This window comes from Canis lupus, chromosome 13, assembly GCF_048164855.1.
Source record: "Canis lupus baileyi chromosome 13, mCanLup2.hap1, whole genome shotgun sequence".
In the NCBI taxonomy this organism is placed as follows: Eukaryota; Metazoa; Chordata; class Mammalia; order Carnivora; family Canidae; genus Canis; species Canis lupus.
In genome coordinates, this window is record NC_132850.1 from 1,872,750 (window position 1) to 1,888,659 (window position 15,910).

The 15,910-nt window shown below is 43.8% G+C and overlaps 1 protein-coding gene across 9 annotated transcripts; it reads left to right on the plus strand.

Moving 5' to 3' along the window:
* The first annotated feature begins 8,070 nt into the window (after nt 1-8,070).
* Nucleotides 8,071-15,148, plus strand: SVBP (small vasohibin binding protein). Of its 9 annotated transcripts, none has more exons than XR_012005266.1 (4): nt 8,091-8,155; nt 8,768-8,825; nt 9,182-9,327; nt 14,720-15,148. XR_012005266.1 is itself a non-coding variant. In XM_072771609.1 (3 exons), the coding sequence occupies exons 2-3, from the start codon at nt 9,214-9,216 to the stop codon at nt 14,804-14,806; spliced, it is 201 nt and encodes a 66-aa protein (XP_072627710.1). In that variant the 5' UTR covers nt 8,071-8,155; nt 9,182-9,213; the 3' UTR covers nt 14,807-15,148. The 9 variants fall into 9 exon arrangements, 1 of the variants encoding a protein (XP_072627710.1); XR_012005265.1 differs by having other exon boundaries at nt 8,121-8,155; nt 8,768-8,882; XR_012005268.1 differs by lacking the exon at nt 8,091-8,155 and adding an exon at nt 8,351-8,367 and having other exon boundaries at nt 8,768-8,882.
* Nucleotides 15,149-15,910: the final 762 nt, after the last annotated feature.

The window sequence follows — 15,910 nt, forward strand, 5'->3', positions numbered from 1 at the left end:
CTTCCCTCTAGCTGTCTGCTATACACCAACAAGCCGCACCCTGCCTGCCTGCCCCTGATAAAGGAACAGAGCAGAGAGGAGGCTCCCTAAAAGCGAGGGAACCTCCCAGGGCTACCCAGTGTGAGGGATCTTTGCCCCTCAGCATCTCTTTCCCTCCCAAGCTGTGTAGTGATTTCCTTCAATATGTTTCATCCTATCACACTCTTTCTGACAAGCTTGCACCCCTTTACTTTCCATATGAGAATAAAATCAAAGATCAGGTTCAAAGACACCCACCAATTAGCTACCCTCTATTACCCACTGCTTTTATCTCTAGCTGCACCCTGATGTGTGCCTTCTGACAAACGACTTGCTTACTGTCTCCCAACATGTGATAAACCCTTTCCTGCCTGTCTTGCTTTCATAATATCCCAAACTGGGGCGCCTGGGTGGCTCAGTCGGTTGAGCATCTGCCTTTGGCTCAGGTCAGCATCCCAGGGTCCTGGGATTGATGGGGCTCCCTGCTCAGCGGGGAGCCTGCTTGTCCCTCTCCCTCTGCCCCTTCCCCCCACTCATGGTCTGCCTCTTTATCTCAAATAAAATAAATAAAATCTTAAAAAATACCCAAAACTCTATAATCGTAATATCCATAATTGTACCTTTAATAATGTGTTATGTATTTTTGAACTTTACCCAAAAAAATGGAGCACTATGGACATAATTCCCTGTGATTTTCTTTCACTCAGTCTTAGTTACTGAGTCTAGCAGACACTTTTGGTGGCCCCCAGCCATCCCCTTGACCCCCCCACCCCCGCCCCATGCCCAACCTGGTTCTGGGGTAGTTGAAACTTGTAGGCAAGCTGCCAGGAAGCCACCTCAAAGTCCATAGTGTCTCTTTGCTTATCTGAATCTGGGCTCTACAAAGGCTGGAAGGCTGTTCAACCTGTACACAGCCCCAGGGGTTCAAGAACCTTAATGCCCTAGGGGATCAACTGGGCAGTGACAGGCCTCAGTGGAAAATGCTCCAGCCTCACACCTTTGGAGGGACAGTTCTGAGCTGTGTTCCACATGATACCTCAGAGAGTTCCCAGAGGGGATGAGCACAGTAGCCCACAGACATCAGTAGCTCAACAAAGCACATGTTCTTGGTTTCTTCCTTTTCTCCTCACTCACCATTTCTGATTCCTGGGATCATCTCCTAAGTAAACTCCTGCCCAGAAGGACTCAGTTCATGTTCTGTTTTTTGGTGGAGTACAGCTTAAGATACTGAAAGTCATCCAGACTGATTCACTGATTCACATTCACTCACAACTGCGTGGTGGAATAGACCTTGCACAAATATACCAACATTTCGTCCATTCCCTCATTGATAAAAATGTGTCTGGGCATTTGTTTTTGTAAACAGTGCTGCTAGGAACATTCTTTCATGGTCCAAGTGTGCAAGAGTTTCTTTAGGACAGCAGTGTGTGGGGTCTGTGGGATCCATGAACTTCAAGAGCCCCTGAGACCCTTTCACGAGGTCCCCCAGTATTCTTATATTCATAATAAAACTAAGTTGTTATTTACTTTTTTTTTTTTTTTACTTTTTTTTTTTTACCCCGTTTTGGCATTTCATCATCTGCTCCTGTGGGCTTGAGAGCTTCCCAATTAAAAAAATATCATTCTCATGAGATTGGCAGTGACATTAATGATTAGTGATTTTTTTGATGTTGTGTAATGAAATGTGTCAACATTTGAAAGACCTGCACAGCTCAATGGACCAATAGCTTCCAAATGATTAGTGCATGTCTTGACAAAATCATGCACAGGTAAAAGATCTATATAATAAGCAAGATAAACCGGTAGGTTTAACTATAAGAGTATGAAAAGTTCAAGTTGTTAAGAAGTACATCCTGAATGTCCCCACCACAACAAAGAAATGGTAATTATGTGACATGATGGAGAGGTATCAGCTAACTTTATGGGGGTAACTGTTTTTGCAATATATAAATCTATCAAATCTACAAGTTGCATACCTGTCAATTATATCTCGATAAAGCTAAGGGGAAAAAAAAAAAAAGACAAGAAAGTTTATGGGTATGATTTTAGATCCTACCCTGCAGTAACCTTTCAGAAACTATCACTCACCATGTTTGGCTATAGTATCAAAGAAAATATCCATAATTACTTAAGAAGGCAATTGAAATGCAATTACAATTACATCCACTTCAAGCACACAGCCTACTGCAACAGATCAAAGGCAAGAGCTGAAATGAGAACTCAGCTGTCCTCTATCAAGCCAGACACTTAAGAGATGTATAGATACGTAAAACAGTGCCATCCTGCTCACTAATTTTTTTGTTTCAGAAAATAGTTGGGGTTTTTCTAAAAGATTTTATTTATTTATTCATGAGAGGCAGAGAGAGAGAGGCAGAGAGAGACACAGGCAGAGGGAGAAGCAGGCTCCCCACGGAGAGGTTGATGTGGGACTCGATCCCAGGACCCCAGGATCATGACCCAAGCTAAAGGCAGACGCTCAACTCCTGAGCCACCCAGGTGCCCCAGAAAATAGTTTTCATAAAACATATGTTGTTTGTGTTAACATGTAATATGTGTATTATTTTTCTCTTTAAATGAAGTAATAATTATATTTAACAATTATATTTAAAACTTCTTACTTTAATTTCTACTATGGCAAATCACAAAAAAATACAACCCATATAAACTGAAGCTCCTTAGAGTCCTCAATTTTTAAGGTACACACACATACACACTCAACCACATACATCATGCTATCACATATGACAATAATCCCTTGATACTATTTGATATGCAGCCTACATTCACACATATGCAAATGTATCAAACGTGTCTTTTACAGGTGGTTGTCCAAATCTGGTTCCAAGCAAGACACACATATTACAGTTTGTGGTTAAGTTTCTAAAGTGTCTTTATTCTATAAGGATCCTTCTGCCCCTCTTTTAAAATTTTTCTCTATACTCTTGATTATTGGTAAAACTTAGAAATTTGTCTGTACAATGTCTCACATTCTGGAATTGGCTGATTGCTTCCTAGTGGTGTCATTTAATTTTTTTTCTCTATCCCTCATATTTCCTGTGCATTGGAAAGCTAGAGGTTTGATTAGGTTCCACTTCTACGCTCTGTGACCTGGATGAGAGCCTAACCTTTCTGTGTTTCAGTTTCCTTATCGGTAAATGAGGATAAGAATGGTAACCACCTCATTGGTATGGTGTAAGAATTAAATAGTCAAAGCATGTAAAATACCCCGGACAGTGCTTAACACCCAAGATGTGGTAGCTATTATCAATATTTGAGAAAAGCCTCCAACTTCAAAGCCAGAGACCAAAATAAACAACAAAGACAATCTAGGAAGTGAAAGAAAATTACAACTAATGTCCTCAAAAATATGAAATAAGAGAAGATCCTGAATCCACAACACAAAGCAAGAGGTTACCAAAAGGAAAGTCAGGGAACCAAGAAAAACTCGTGGAAATCAAAATTTTATAGCAGAAAATAAACATTGAACAGAAGATGAGAGGATAAAGTTCAGGAAAATCTCTTATAAAGTAGAATAAGCAAAACCAAGAGATGCAAAATGATACAGAAAAGATTTTAAAAATAAGGGAACCTGGCACAGAGAAATTCTCCCCAAATTGGAGCCTACACATTTCCTGAGTGCCTAGCACAATGAATGAAAAAGACAAACCGTGGGGGGTGCCTGGGTGGTTCAGTCAGTTAAGCATCTGCCTTCAGTTCAATTCATGATCCCAGGGTCCTGGGATCCAGTCCTGCATCAGGCTCCCTAATCAGTGGAGCACCCACTTCTCCCTCTCCTACTCCCCCTGCATGTGCTCTTTCTTTCTCTTTCCCTCTCAAATAAATAAATAAAAATCTTAAAAAAAAAAAAAAGAAAGAAAGAAAAAGAAAAAGACTTACCATAAAGACACATCATTATGAAGGTTGGGAGCACCAAGGGTGAAGGAAAAATATATACCCTAAAAAATTCCAGAAAACAAACTCACAAACAAAAATAACATAGGAAAGGATGGAAATCAGAATAAATCAGACTTCTCCAGAGTCTAGCCACATGAGAGGCTAAGTGACAATGGATCAAGGCCTTTAAAATGCTGCAAGAATATGATTCCCAATTTGGAAATCTGTACCCTTCGAAACTGTCAGGTGTGAGAGTAAAATAAAGCCATCTTTAGACAAGCAAGGTTTCAAAAATTTACCTCCCATGAACACCTTCTTGGGAGGCTAGTGGAGACCGTGCTCTTCTAAAGTGAGAGGATAAATCAGAAATGGAAGACCAGGGGATTTAGCACTGGAGAATAGAGATGGGAATCCCCAGAATGTGGTTAGGGGAAGTCCTAGAACAATAGTTGGACAATGAAGCCAAGACAAAAATTTGGGGAGAGGAGGATGGGCCCAAGGAAGGATGTCTCCAAGAAAGAAAAGAAAAAAAAAAAAAAGACCCAGAAAGATCACCAGATTCATGTGACCAGATCAAGAGATGTTTTCTGGTCCAGATGAAGATTTTGAAGTGAGAATCAATAATAGATGCATAATTAAGTTAATTTTTAAAAAGGCAATTTTTGACTCAGGGAGAGAAAGGTTGTTCAATAAAGTGAAAGTAATCTTAGTCCGATATATAGCTCAACTGTAAAAATATTCCATAGTTATATTAATTTAAACTCTGGCTCAGCCAACTAGGGAATTGTGCATACTGGCCAAATCTGTTGATGGTCGAAAGAAAGAAAGAAAGAAAGAAAGAAAGAAAGAAAGAAAGAAAGAAAGAAAGAAAGAAAGAAAGAAAGAAAGAAAGAAAGAAAGAAAGAAAGGAGAAAAGAAAAGAGAAAAGAAGAAAGAGATCATAAACTCATAGAAGAGGAAGGAGACTTTCACTCCCTCCAGACTCCAGCCTCATTTTCCTTTTTTTTTAAAGATTTTATTTATTTATTCATGATAGACACAGAGAGAGAGGGAGAGACACAGGCAGAGGGAGAAGCAGGCTCCATGCAGGGAGCCCGATGTGGGACTCGAGCTCAGGTCTCCAGGATCAGGCCCTGGGCAGGAGGCGGCGCTAAACCGCTGAGCCACCCAGGCTGCCCCAGCCTCACTTTCCTGATGAAGAATCCCCAACCGATGTCTCCACGCCTGTACCAGTCTGGAGCTAGACAACTCTTCCTGCCACCTCTAAGTGTAAACTAACTGTCTCTTACATGCACGCATGCACCCACACCCCTCTAACTCCTCCTCAGCCTTTCCCAAACCAACTCAGCATACCTTCACTTTTATCGGTGCGTCCACTGTTTTTCCAGTATCTTGCTTTGGCTTTTCCGCTCCTTCATCCCCTATATCCAGTCTGTTTTAGTCGGCTTTCTAAAGCTTTCCAAAGATCTCTGCCCATTTCCAGCTGTAATATAATCCAGTCTAGTCTGGCCACTTTTATTATTAATAATAATCCAATCAACATTTATAGAGAATTTTAAAATAACATTTGTTAGACTTTCTTCTGATTAAAAGAGAGTATACCCTTGTACCCTGTTGGTAGGAATGCAAGCTGGTGCAGCCACTCTGGAAAACAGTATGGAGGCTCCTCAAAAAGTTGAAAATAGAGCTACCCTAAGACTCAGCAATTGCACTACTAGGTATTTACCCCTAAACATAGAAATGCAGTGATCTGAAGGGGCACCTGCACCCCAATGTTTATGACAGCAATGTCCACAATAGTCAGACTGTGGAAAAGAGCCCAGATGTCCATTGACAGATGAATGGATTTAGAAGATGTGTGTGTGTGTGTGTGTGTGTATACACACACGTACAATGGACTACTACTTAGCCATCAAAAAAGTGAAATCTTGCCATTTGCAACGAAGTGGATGGAACTACAAAATATTTTGCTAAGCGAAATAAATCAATCAGAGAAAGACAATTATTATATGATCTCACTCATATGTGGAATTTAAGAAACAAAACAGAGGATCATAGGGGAAGAGAGAAAAAAAGTAAAACAAGATGAAATCAGAGAGGGAGACAAACCACGAGACTCTTAATCATAGGAAACAAACTGAAGGTCACTGGAGGGAAGGGGGTAGAGGGATGGGGTGACTGGATGGATATTAAGGAGGGCAGGTGATGGAATGAGCACTGGGTGTTATATAAGACTGATGAATCACTGACCTCTGCCTCTGAAACCAGTAATACATTATATGTCAATTAACTGAATTTAAATAAAGTATAATTCTTGTTTAAGTGTTGATTGTAGAAATTTGCAAAACACACAAAAGCACAAAGAAGAAAGAAAATCCCCTGTATTCTTGGGACACCTGCATGGCTCAGTCAGTAAGACATCAGACTCTTGAGTTTGGCTCAGGTCATGATCTCAGGGTCGTGAGATCTGAGCCCTGCTTTGGACTCCACCCTGGGTGTGGAGCTGCTTAAGATTCTCTTTCTCCTTTTCCCTCTGTGCCTGCCCCTGCTTGTGTGCGCACTCTCTCTCTCTCTCTTAAAAAAAAAAAAAAAAAATCCCCTCTATTCTTAAAACAATCTGGATTTACATTTTGGTGTGTTTTCATACATTGTCTTCTCCGTCTGTATAGAATAATCTTTTTGAAACAATGAAACACATACTCTGATTATGTTGTTGTTCCCCCTTGTAACTCTTTCATTTAATAAAAATGTTTTATTATATCAATAAATATCATTCTACCTCATTTTAATGGCTGCATAGAATCCCATGCCAGTTATCCTACCGTTTATTTAATCAACCCCGTTACAATGATTTTTATTGTTTGCATTTTGTTGCTTTTAAGAATAGTTCTATCTCGGGCATCCCTGGGTGGCTCAGTGGTTTAGCTCCTGCCTTCGGCCCAGGGCCTGATCCTGGGGCTCCGAATCGAGTCCCACATCGGGCTCCCTGCATGGAGCCTGCTTCTCCCTCTGCATCTCTGTCTCTCATGAATAAATAAATAAAATCTTAAAAAAAAAAAAAAAGAATAGTGCTATCTCTGATTATTTAGTTAGGATAACAGAACTGGAATTGCTGTGTCAAAGGTTGTGGGTTTTTTTTATTATCGTGGTTAAAAAAATCATAAAATTTCCCACCTTATTTACAGTATAGTAGTATTAAATATATGCACATTCTTATGTAAAAAGACTTTTAGGACTTTTCATCTTACAAAACGGAAACTCTATACCCATTGAACAACTTCCTGCTTAGCATCCTCAATTGTTTCAATTCTTGCCTAATTCTAAGAGGGACAGAAGCAGAAGATCTGGGCAGCCCGGGTGGCTCAGCGGTTTAGCGCCGCCTTCAGCCCAGGGCGTGACCCTGGAGACCGGGATCGAGTCCCACGTCCGGCTCCCGGCATGGAGCCTGCTTCTCCCTCTGCCTGTGCCTCTGCCTCTTTCTTTCTCTGTCTCTCTCTCTCTCCTGAATAAATAAATAAGAATCTTAAAAAAAGAAGCAGCAGCAGCAGCAGCAGCAGCAGCAGCAGATCTGGACATATCTCCCTCTGGATAGGCCCGTGTCCTGTCCTGAATCCTGGCTCAAGCGCTTGCTGGGGTCCCTACTAGGACATGTGACTTAACTTCTCCGTGTCTCTGTTCCCTTACCTGTAAAATGGGGATGGTAATATGTTATTACACGTGTACATTATTGTACATAGTTATCAACAGGAATAAAGGAGTTAATAAATATGAAGCTCTAAGAACTGTGTGTGGAATATCATAAACCCCGATGAGAGGCAGCTGTTATTTGTTATTATTATTATTATGACTGAACGAGATTTCTGTTGTCAAACCGTTTACCTACCATTTTCTTCAATCCTAAATCTAACAAATGAAAAACGACCGCCCGCTATTTTAATGCGTAACATTATTTCGCGTCACTGTGAAATTGTAATCGTAAAACCACCGCGATTGTAAGACCGCGCGTCAGCGGAGAGCTTGAACGTTTCTGCCCTTCGGGGGGTTGTTTCCAACCAGCTCCAGGACCAAGGGGGCGACAAACATCCCGCCCGCTTTTCGGGTTAAGGAGCGGAGAGCCCGCTGTCTGCGCACGCGCGGCCACGCCCAGGAGGGCGGGGCCTCCCCGCCCCGGCCCCGCCCCCCGGCCCCGGCCCCGGCCCCGCCCAGTCCGAGGCGCGGCGGGCTCGCGACGCCAGGCCGGGAGGTAGGGCAAGGCCGGGCTGTCCCACGTGGACGCGGCGGAGTCCCGGAGTCCCGAGGCGGGGCGGGCCGGCGCCCCCTCCGCCCTCCGCCCGCCGCCCGCCGCCCGCCGCCATCTTGCACCCGGAGCGGGCAGCGGCGGGGGGGAGCGCCCCCGGGGCCGCGCTTGGGCCCGGGGCGGTGGCGGGGCGGGGCGGGCCCGGGCGGGCGCCGTCGGTGAGGAGGCCGCGGGGGGCGCGAGGCCCGGGCCGGGCCTGTCCTCGCAGGGCAGCGCGGCGCTGGGGGGACGCGTCGCAGGCCCTCTCGCCCCGGGTTGCGGACACGGACCGAAGGCTCAGAGCGGAGGCTGGATCGCGGGGGTTGACCGTCTCCGTATTTACCGTCGGGAGAAAGGGACGCCGGGCGGCGGGCGCGTGACCCCGGGCCCCGGGCCCCGGGATGGAGCCCCTCGGGGAGCCTGCCGCTCCCCCGCCCGCCTCTGCCCCTCTCGCTGTGTCTCGGGAACAAATAAGTGGCACCTTTAGGAAATAATGATAGGATCAGGAGAAAGTTTGCTGCCCTGTCTTCCCTCTTTCTGTTGGTTTTATTCATTTCTTGCTCTTTTTTTTTTCCTTAGGAATTTAAAAATGCTGAAAAGCAGATACTGTGATATGTTCCCAGGGACCCCCGGCAAGGTGATGGCGGGGGGAGTCCGTCCCGTCAGTCCTGTCCACCGAACCCTTTAACACCGGGTCAGTCGGCCTCAGCTGTCAAAACGGGGCCGACCTGAGGGGCGTCGTCAAGGAAGTGGCCGGAAGTCCTTTTTTTACCCTTTCTCTCTTTTTTTTTAATTTAAATTTAATTTAATTTATTTATTCATGAGAGACACAGGCAGAGGGAGAAGCAGGCCCCCTGCAGGGAGCCCGGCGTGGGGCTCGATCCCGGGACCCCGGGGTCACGCCCTGGGCAGCGGGCAGACACCCAACCGCAGAGCCGCCCAGGCGTCCCTCTTTTCTTTCTTTGGTTAATCAGCCTCTTCTGCGCCATCCAGGTGAGAGCTAAGAAGTATTCCGAGGCCAAGTCATGGATCCACCGGCGCGTAAAGAAAAATCCAAAGTTAAAGAACCTGCCAGCAGAGTTGAGAAGGCCAAGCAGAAATCAGCCCAGCAGGAGCTGAAGCAGAGGCAAAGAGCAGAGGTGAGATTAAGGAGGAGGCGGGTGTACCTGGTGTACCTGTAGTCGGCTGGAGGTGGTGCTGGAGCAGAGACTAGTAGAGAGGAGAGCTGTGAGGGGAGCACAACCAGCCTCCAGGCGAAACAGCTGTTCTCCTAGGAGGTCACTAAGGTCCGGGATGATGCCAGAACCCATCACCACATGACTCCTGTGCAGAGGGGTTTTTTTTTGTTTTTGTTTTTAAGGATTTTATTTATTCATGAGAGAGAGAGAGGCAGAGACACAGGCAGAGGGAGAAGCAGGCTCCATGCAGGGAGCCCGATGCGGGACTCGATCCCCAGTCTCCAGGATCACACCCTGGGCTGAAGGCAGCGCTAACCGTTGAGCCACCCGGGCTGCCCCAGTGTGCAGATCTTTTGTGGGAGAAAGAAAGGGAAAAGAGAAGGGACGTGGAAGGGAGGGGTCAGCAGGAGACAAGTGTTGGACACTCCTGAGTACAGATATTTAGGCTTTGGCCTGGAGAGTAGCTGCTCATAAGTAGAAGTAGAGACCCAAGCTCTACACCCACCAAACGTATTTCTTTGTTCATTCGACACTTAGAATCACCTTGAAAATGAAAAACTAAATTGTTCACACTACCACATCCAGACATGTATTTTCTTTCTTTTTTTTAAAGATTGTATTTATTTATTCATGAGACAGAGGCAGAGACCCAGGCAGGGGGAGAAGCAGGCTCCCCATGGAGAGCCGGATGCGGGACCCGATCCCAGGCCCCCGGGATCTGAGCTGAAGGGAGCCGCTCAACCACTGAGCCACCCGGGTGCCATGTGTTTTTATTTTAGTTTGTAATATCAGAAGAAAGCTTGCTGCACAATCTTCCCTCTTTCTAGCCTTTTTTTTTTTTTTTTTTGAGAAATTTTAAAATATGGAAAAGCAAAATATTATAACAAACACCTGGGTACTCAGCCTGCCAGATTGGTAGTAGCTAATATTTTGTCCTAATTGCCTGTAGCTTTTTAGATAAATAAAAAATATGTGTGAATTTAAAGTCCTCTTTGTTCATTTCCTGTCTTATATACCCTTTTACCCTCTCTGGGCATCCACTATAATTTTTTTATGCTTTTACGCTCACATATATTAATAGATATCCTTGAGCAATATACAATGTTCTTTTGTGTTTTAAAATTTTACATTAATAAAATCTTGTGTTTTATTTTACATTTTGCTTACATTATGTTTTTTAGAACTATTCATGTTAATATAATAATCTAGTTTATTCCTCATCATTGCTTACAGTAGTCTATTTTATTTTTATTTATTTATTTTTAAAGATTTTGTTTATTTGAGAGAGAAAGCATAAGTGGGAGGAGGGGCAGAGAAAGAGAAGAAGCAGGCTCAAGGCAGGGAGCCTGATGTGCGAATTGATCCTGGGATTCCAGGATCAGGCCCTGGGCCAAAGGCAGGCGCTAAACGGCTGAGCCACCCAGGGATCCCTGATTCAGTATTTCCTTATAACACCCAGTGCTCATCACCCATCACACCCCATCCCCCTACCTACCCTCTGGGGTAGGTACCTAACCATCAGTTTTTTCTCTGTAGTTAAGACTCTATTTCTTGGTTTTAGAAACAAAGCAAATGAGCATCGGGGAGAAAGAGGAATACAGTAGTCTATTTTATAAATACACTTTAGTATATATACCCATTCCTCCAGTGATGAAAATCTAAATTATTTGGGGGTTTTTTTTGCTGCTGAAAACATTGCTGTAGTGAAAAACTTAGATGTCTCCTTTGGGACCTGTGTTAGAATTTCTGTAGATCATATATAACTAGAAGTAGAATTACCGTGTGTATTTATTTCAATTTTACTAGGCATTGCCAGATTGCTGTCAAAGAGATTGTACACGTGTGCACTCCCATCAGCAGTGTAAGAGAGTTCTCATTTCTCACTTCTTTTCCTACTTGATAGTGGCACACTTTAAATTTGTGTTGATTTGATTCATCTGTTAAATACTGAGCTGCTACTATGTGCCCAACATTGTTGCAGGAGCCTGAGGGGCATGACTGGCCGAGGCAGAGAAGAATCCCTCCCTTGGTGAATGCCTTGGTGAACTCAATCCCTGCTTGGGTTCTGTGGGAGAGGCAGTCAATATACTAAATAAATTGAATAACATGTTTGAAATGAATCCGTAAACTGAAGTCCACCTGTGGATTGAAACAGACCATCTGAGAGCTACGGATGTGCATTCTAACAAATTAGAATGCATGTCCTCCCCTTTCCTTCACCTCTCTGCCCCCACCTGGATGCAGGCCCCCAGATGATTTGACTGCGTTGTACTTTGGGGAACAGTTTGAGGACTGCTGTAAGAAACAGCCTGAGGAAACTGTCCTTTGTGCATGCTGTAGGGATAGATGTTGACATTCTTCACATCCTTACTGACACCCTTTGGGTGAGGTTCCACAGGTTAGATTTCTTAGTCCAGCTCCAAATTCCAGCTCCTTAAGAGCTCCAGTTCTCCCCATAGGGCCTTGGACAAGATGCTTCACCTCTCTGAACCTCAGTTCCTCGGTTCCCCCTTGAAAAATGAGAATGATGAGATCTACCTCACAAGATTGTTACAAGGAACAGAAATGTGTGTAAAGTACTTCACACACAGTGCATGGCACAGAGAAAGCCCTCAGTGGACGGCAGCAGTTGTTAGGGACCACGTGCTTCCAAGCAGTTGGCGGCTTTTACCACGCAGACCCTGGGTGGAAGGAATGATTGCATTGATGGTGACGTGCTGAAATGAAATATCAGAATTCAATAATGGGATATCAGAACATTGAAATGTAATATTGCCAGGTACAGGGCCAGCCTGTACACGCATGACCATGCGTATGCTCACACCAGGGCTTACTATTGCTACTCCCATTCTGACCTTTGTAAGTCCTGCCTGGCATAAGGAAGGGAGATGGAAAATCTGTGACTTTGTGAAGTAGAAGATACTATTCTCACTTGAAAGTACAGAACCCCTAGTTACTGAGGGACTGAGGGGCAGGACTGCAAGCGCACCACATCTGACCTTGGCTCCTTTTCGCTTTGCCCTGCAAGGGCCTTGCTGTTTGCTTTATCTGTGCTGCCTGGAATGTAATCTCCTAAGATAGGAATGTGACAAGACCCTTGGGGGCAGGAAGAGACATAGTTTCCGTTCAATTCAACAAAGATGCCTCATTCCAGAAAGTTAGATGTGAAGGAGCTATGTGACCAGTAAATGGGAACAGAGGGCACGTGTGGCCTGAAGCCGCATTTGAAACCGTTGGTGACCCTTTCCCTCTTGAAAGTCCTTCTTTTCTTGGCTCGGACCTGCTGACCCATTTCAAGTCTCTTCTTTCTCTGCTTATTTTATTTTCCCTTCCACCAGCCTGCCTTTTGGATCTGGAGCTCTCTAAGAAGCTACTTAATATCCCTCTCTGTCCCCAGCTCAGTCATGCAGATTAAAATGCTCATTAAAGCACAAATGGGTGAAGCACAGGTTTGAATAAATGTATGTATATTCATATATATATATATTCATATATATATAGCGTGTACAGCTTAAAGAAGATGAATGAAACAGGCACCCTGTGACTACCATCCAACTTAAGAATTAGAACATGAGCAGTAATTTGAAGCTCCTGGGGCCTCACTCTGGTCCCATCCCCAGCCCTTCCCACTAGCAGTGCCCTCGTTCCCTGACTTTATGCCGATCATGCTGTTGCTGTTGTGCACTATTTTAGTATTTCTCTGTGAACTCCCAAATAAAATTTTGTAGCCTAACAATGTACTGTCTAGTTGGCATGTTGCTGAATTTTATAAATGTTACATTCCGTAACTGACTCTCTTGGCTCAGCTTCTTTTCTTTTTTTTAAACTATTTGCATCTATTCATTTCTTTGTTTTCATTGTGGTAAAATATACATAACATAAACGTTAGCCATTTTAGCCATCAATATTACGCTTTTTGAAAATCATTTGTTTGTTGTTTGTACTTGTTTTCATCACTGTGTGGAATTCTCCATTTCCTTAAAGATTATAGGATCTTGGGGCCTCTGGGTGGCTCAGTGGTTGAGCGTCTGCCTTTGGCTCAGGGCATGATCCCGGGGTCCTGGGATCGAGTCCCGCATCAGGCTACCCACAGTGAGTCTGCATCTCCCTCTGCCTGTGTCTCTGCCTCTCTCTCTCTCTCTCTCTCTCTCTGTGTCTCTCAAGAATAAATAAATAAAATATTTTTTAAAAAGTGGAGGGAAAGATCATAGGATCATTCAAAGTTTGTATTTAGTCAGCTTTGATCATGTTATGTTCCTAGGGATTTATTTCATTTGGGTTTTCAAACTTACACAAAGTTCATAATATTTTGATTTAATTTCCATTACATCAGTAATTATGTTTTCTTTTTGATTCTAATAATGTTTATGACTGCCTATTTTTATCTTGATAATTCATGTCAGAGATTTACAGGATTTTCTCTAGTACTTTCAAAGAACCATCTTGCGGAGTTGATGATCCTCTCTTGCACATTTGGTTGCCTTTTCTGCTCTTTATTTTGTGTTTTCTATTTGTCTCACTTTCCAGTTTCTTTTTTTCCCCTTCTTGTCTTTTCTTAAACGAATCAAATTATATCACCTGCACATAAACACACTCCTTCATTTTTCTCTTCTACACATTGAAAAGTTTTATGTTTCTGTTCTTTAGAGGACAGATTGATACCACAAGGATAAAGAAAGGTGAGGAATGAGGTAGATGCCTCACCTTTCACCTGAGAATGTCTCTTGCTGTTTTCCTGCCATCCCCACTCCCTGCCCTACGTCATATTCTTGCTGCCTCCTCCCTGGACTATTGTAATGATGCCTTATAAGTGGCCTATAATCTCTTCTTCCCCCACTTTCTCCCTCACATGGTCTCCAGTTATCTTTCCCAAAGCAGAGATATAATCAGGTTGTTCCCCTGCACGCTAATCTCGCTGGCTCTTCAGAGTCTGGCCAAAGTCCAGAGGCCTTGGCAAGGCATTGAAGGCTCCAACATACTTGTCACTTTCTCAAGCTCCCCAAACTCTACTTTATAATATCCTTCATATTAGCATAGTTGAAGTTTCCAGAACTAATCCTGTACTTTTCCATTCTGTTTAGTTCATACTACCCCCAGCCATCACCTGTCACGTCCTTTCTCCAGTCTCTGCTTGTTCAAATCCTCCTGATCCTGTAAAAGCCAGATCAAGCACCTGCCTCACTGCATCTTTCCTGATTCTCCAAATGGAATTAGTACCTGCCTTTCTGTTCCCTTCTCACTGTGCCTGCATTACCACTGCAGTCCTGGCATTTTCAAATGCCACAGCCTGTGGCGTCTGAAGACAGGTGGAGCAGCTGCCTTCTCTGCTAACATATCTTTTTCTCCCAATCAGATCTATGCCCTCAACAGAGTCATGACAGAGCTGGAGCAACAGCAGTTCGATGAGTTCTGTAAACAGATGCAGCCTCCTGGAGAGTGAGCCACCCTATGCTCAAACTAGGTGGGACCCTGGAGGCTCTGTTTGTCAGCTTGGTACCAGTTTTACTGAGATGATGATCCACTTGGAACCTTACAGATTTAGACAAGAAGACATTTGCATTATTCCTAAAACTGGATAAATCTGAACTTCCTGTATGTACCTTCTGCTTCATTGGTTCCTTCAGTCTGAATTGGCCCAATGCTTGCTGAAGAGACTTGTTTTGTTCTCCTAAGACAATAGATTCTTTTTTTTAAACCTTTTTTCTATTGTTTGAGAAAAATCAGTGTTTCTTGTGAAACTGTAGATCTTCTCCAAAAATACAAATAAAATACTAATAAAACATTCGTCTGCTCATACTTTAGCTTGGGATGCCTGGCCACAGAAAGTAGAGTCAGAAAAAATGTAAGAGGTAAGACAAGTTGAGGGGAGAAGGAAGGAGTAGAAGGGAGACAAGAAAATGTCTTTCCAGTTATCGTTCTTCCTAGGGCTAAAGCTCAGCAAACCCAACGACTCCTAAGTGTTCAGCCACTTGGGTATAATAAATATGTGACGCTTTATTCCCAGCTGAGCCACTACTCAGAGCAGAGGCCTGCAGCTAGGATTCCTCTCACCTTGTGATGGACAGCTAGCAGCAGGCTTGGACCAGCAGGGAGACGTGTGCAGGTGCTTTTCGCTTTTCATTGTAGGAGCTACTTTATCAGGCCTAGACGTGGGTTTGTGACGGAAATGTCCAGAACTGGTTCCTCAAGAACCATTCACCTATCCATCATCTACCTGCCGTCTTTCCATATCAAAAGTGTAAAGTTTCTGCTTCAGACACTTGTATCAGGAATGGTGGTTCATACTTCAGCTTTTATGATAATAGAGTTATTTTAATGCTGAGCAAAAGGAGAGCTTGTTCTTTCAGGGTATCTCATTTCCAGATATTACTGGGGAATAGGGAGAAGGATGTTAGAAAGCAGAATATGTATGGAAATGAGGTGGGCCACTCAGGACAGAGGATCTGGACACCACTACCTCCTTTTGTCTCCACCCTAGAAATGCCTATATTTTCTCTACTGGTGTTGGGAATCTCAAGCAATCCTCATCTCCTCTTTGTCTCTC

Bases quoted from the DNA above. Each gene is read 5' to 3' on its own strand.
- SVBP (XM_072771609.1), top strand. From the start codon at position 9,214: ATGGATCCACCGGCGCGTAAAGAAAAATCCAAAGTTAAAGAACCTGCC. The intron at 9,328-14,719 runs GTGAGATTAAGG...TCTCCCAATCAG, and splicing joins AGCAGAGGCAAAGAGCAGAG to ATCTATGCCCTCAACAGAGT.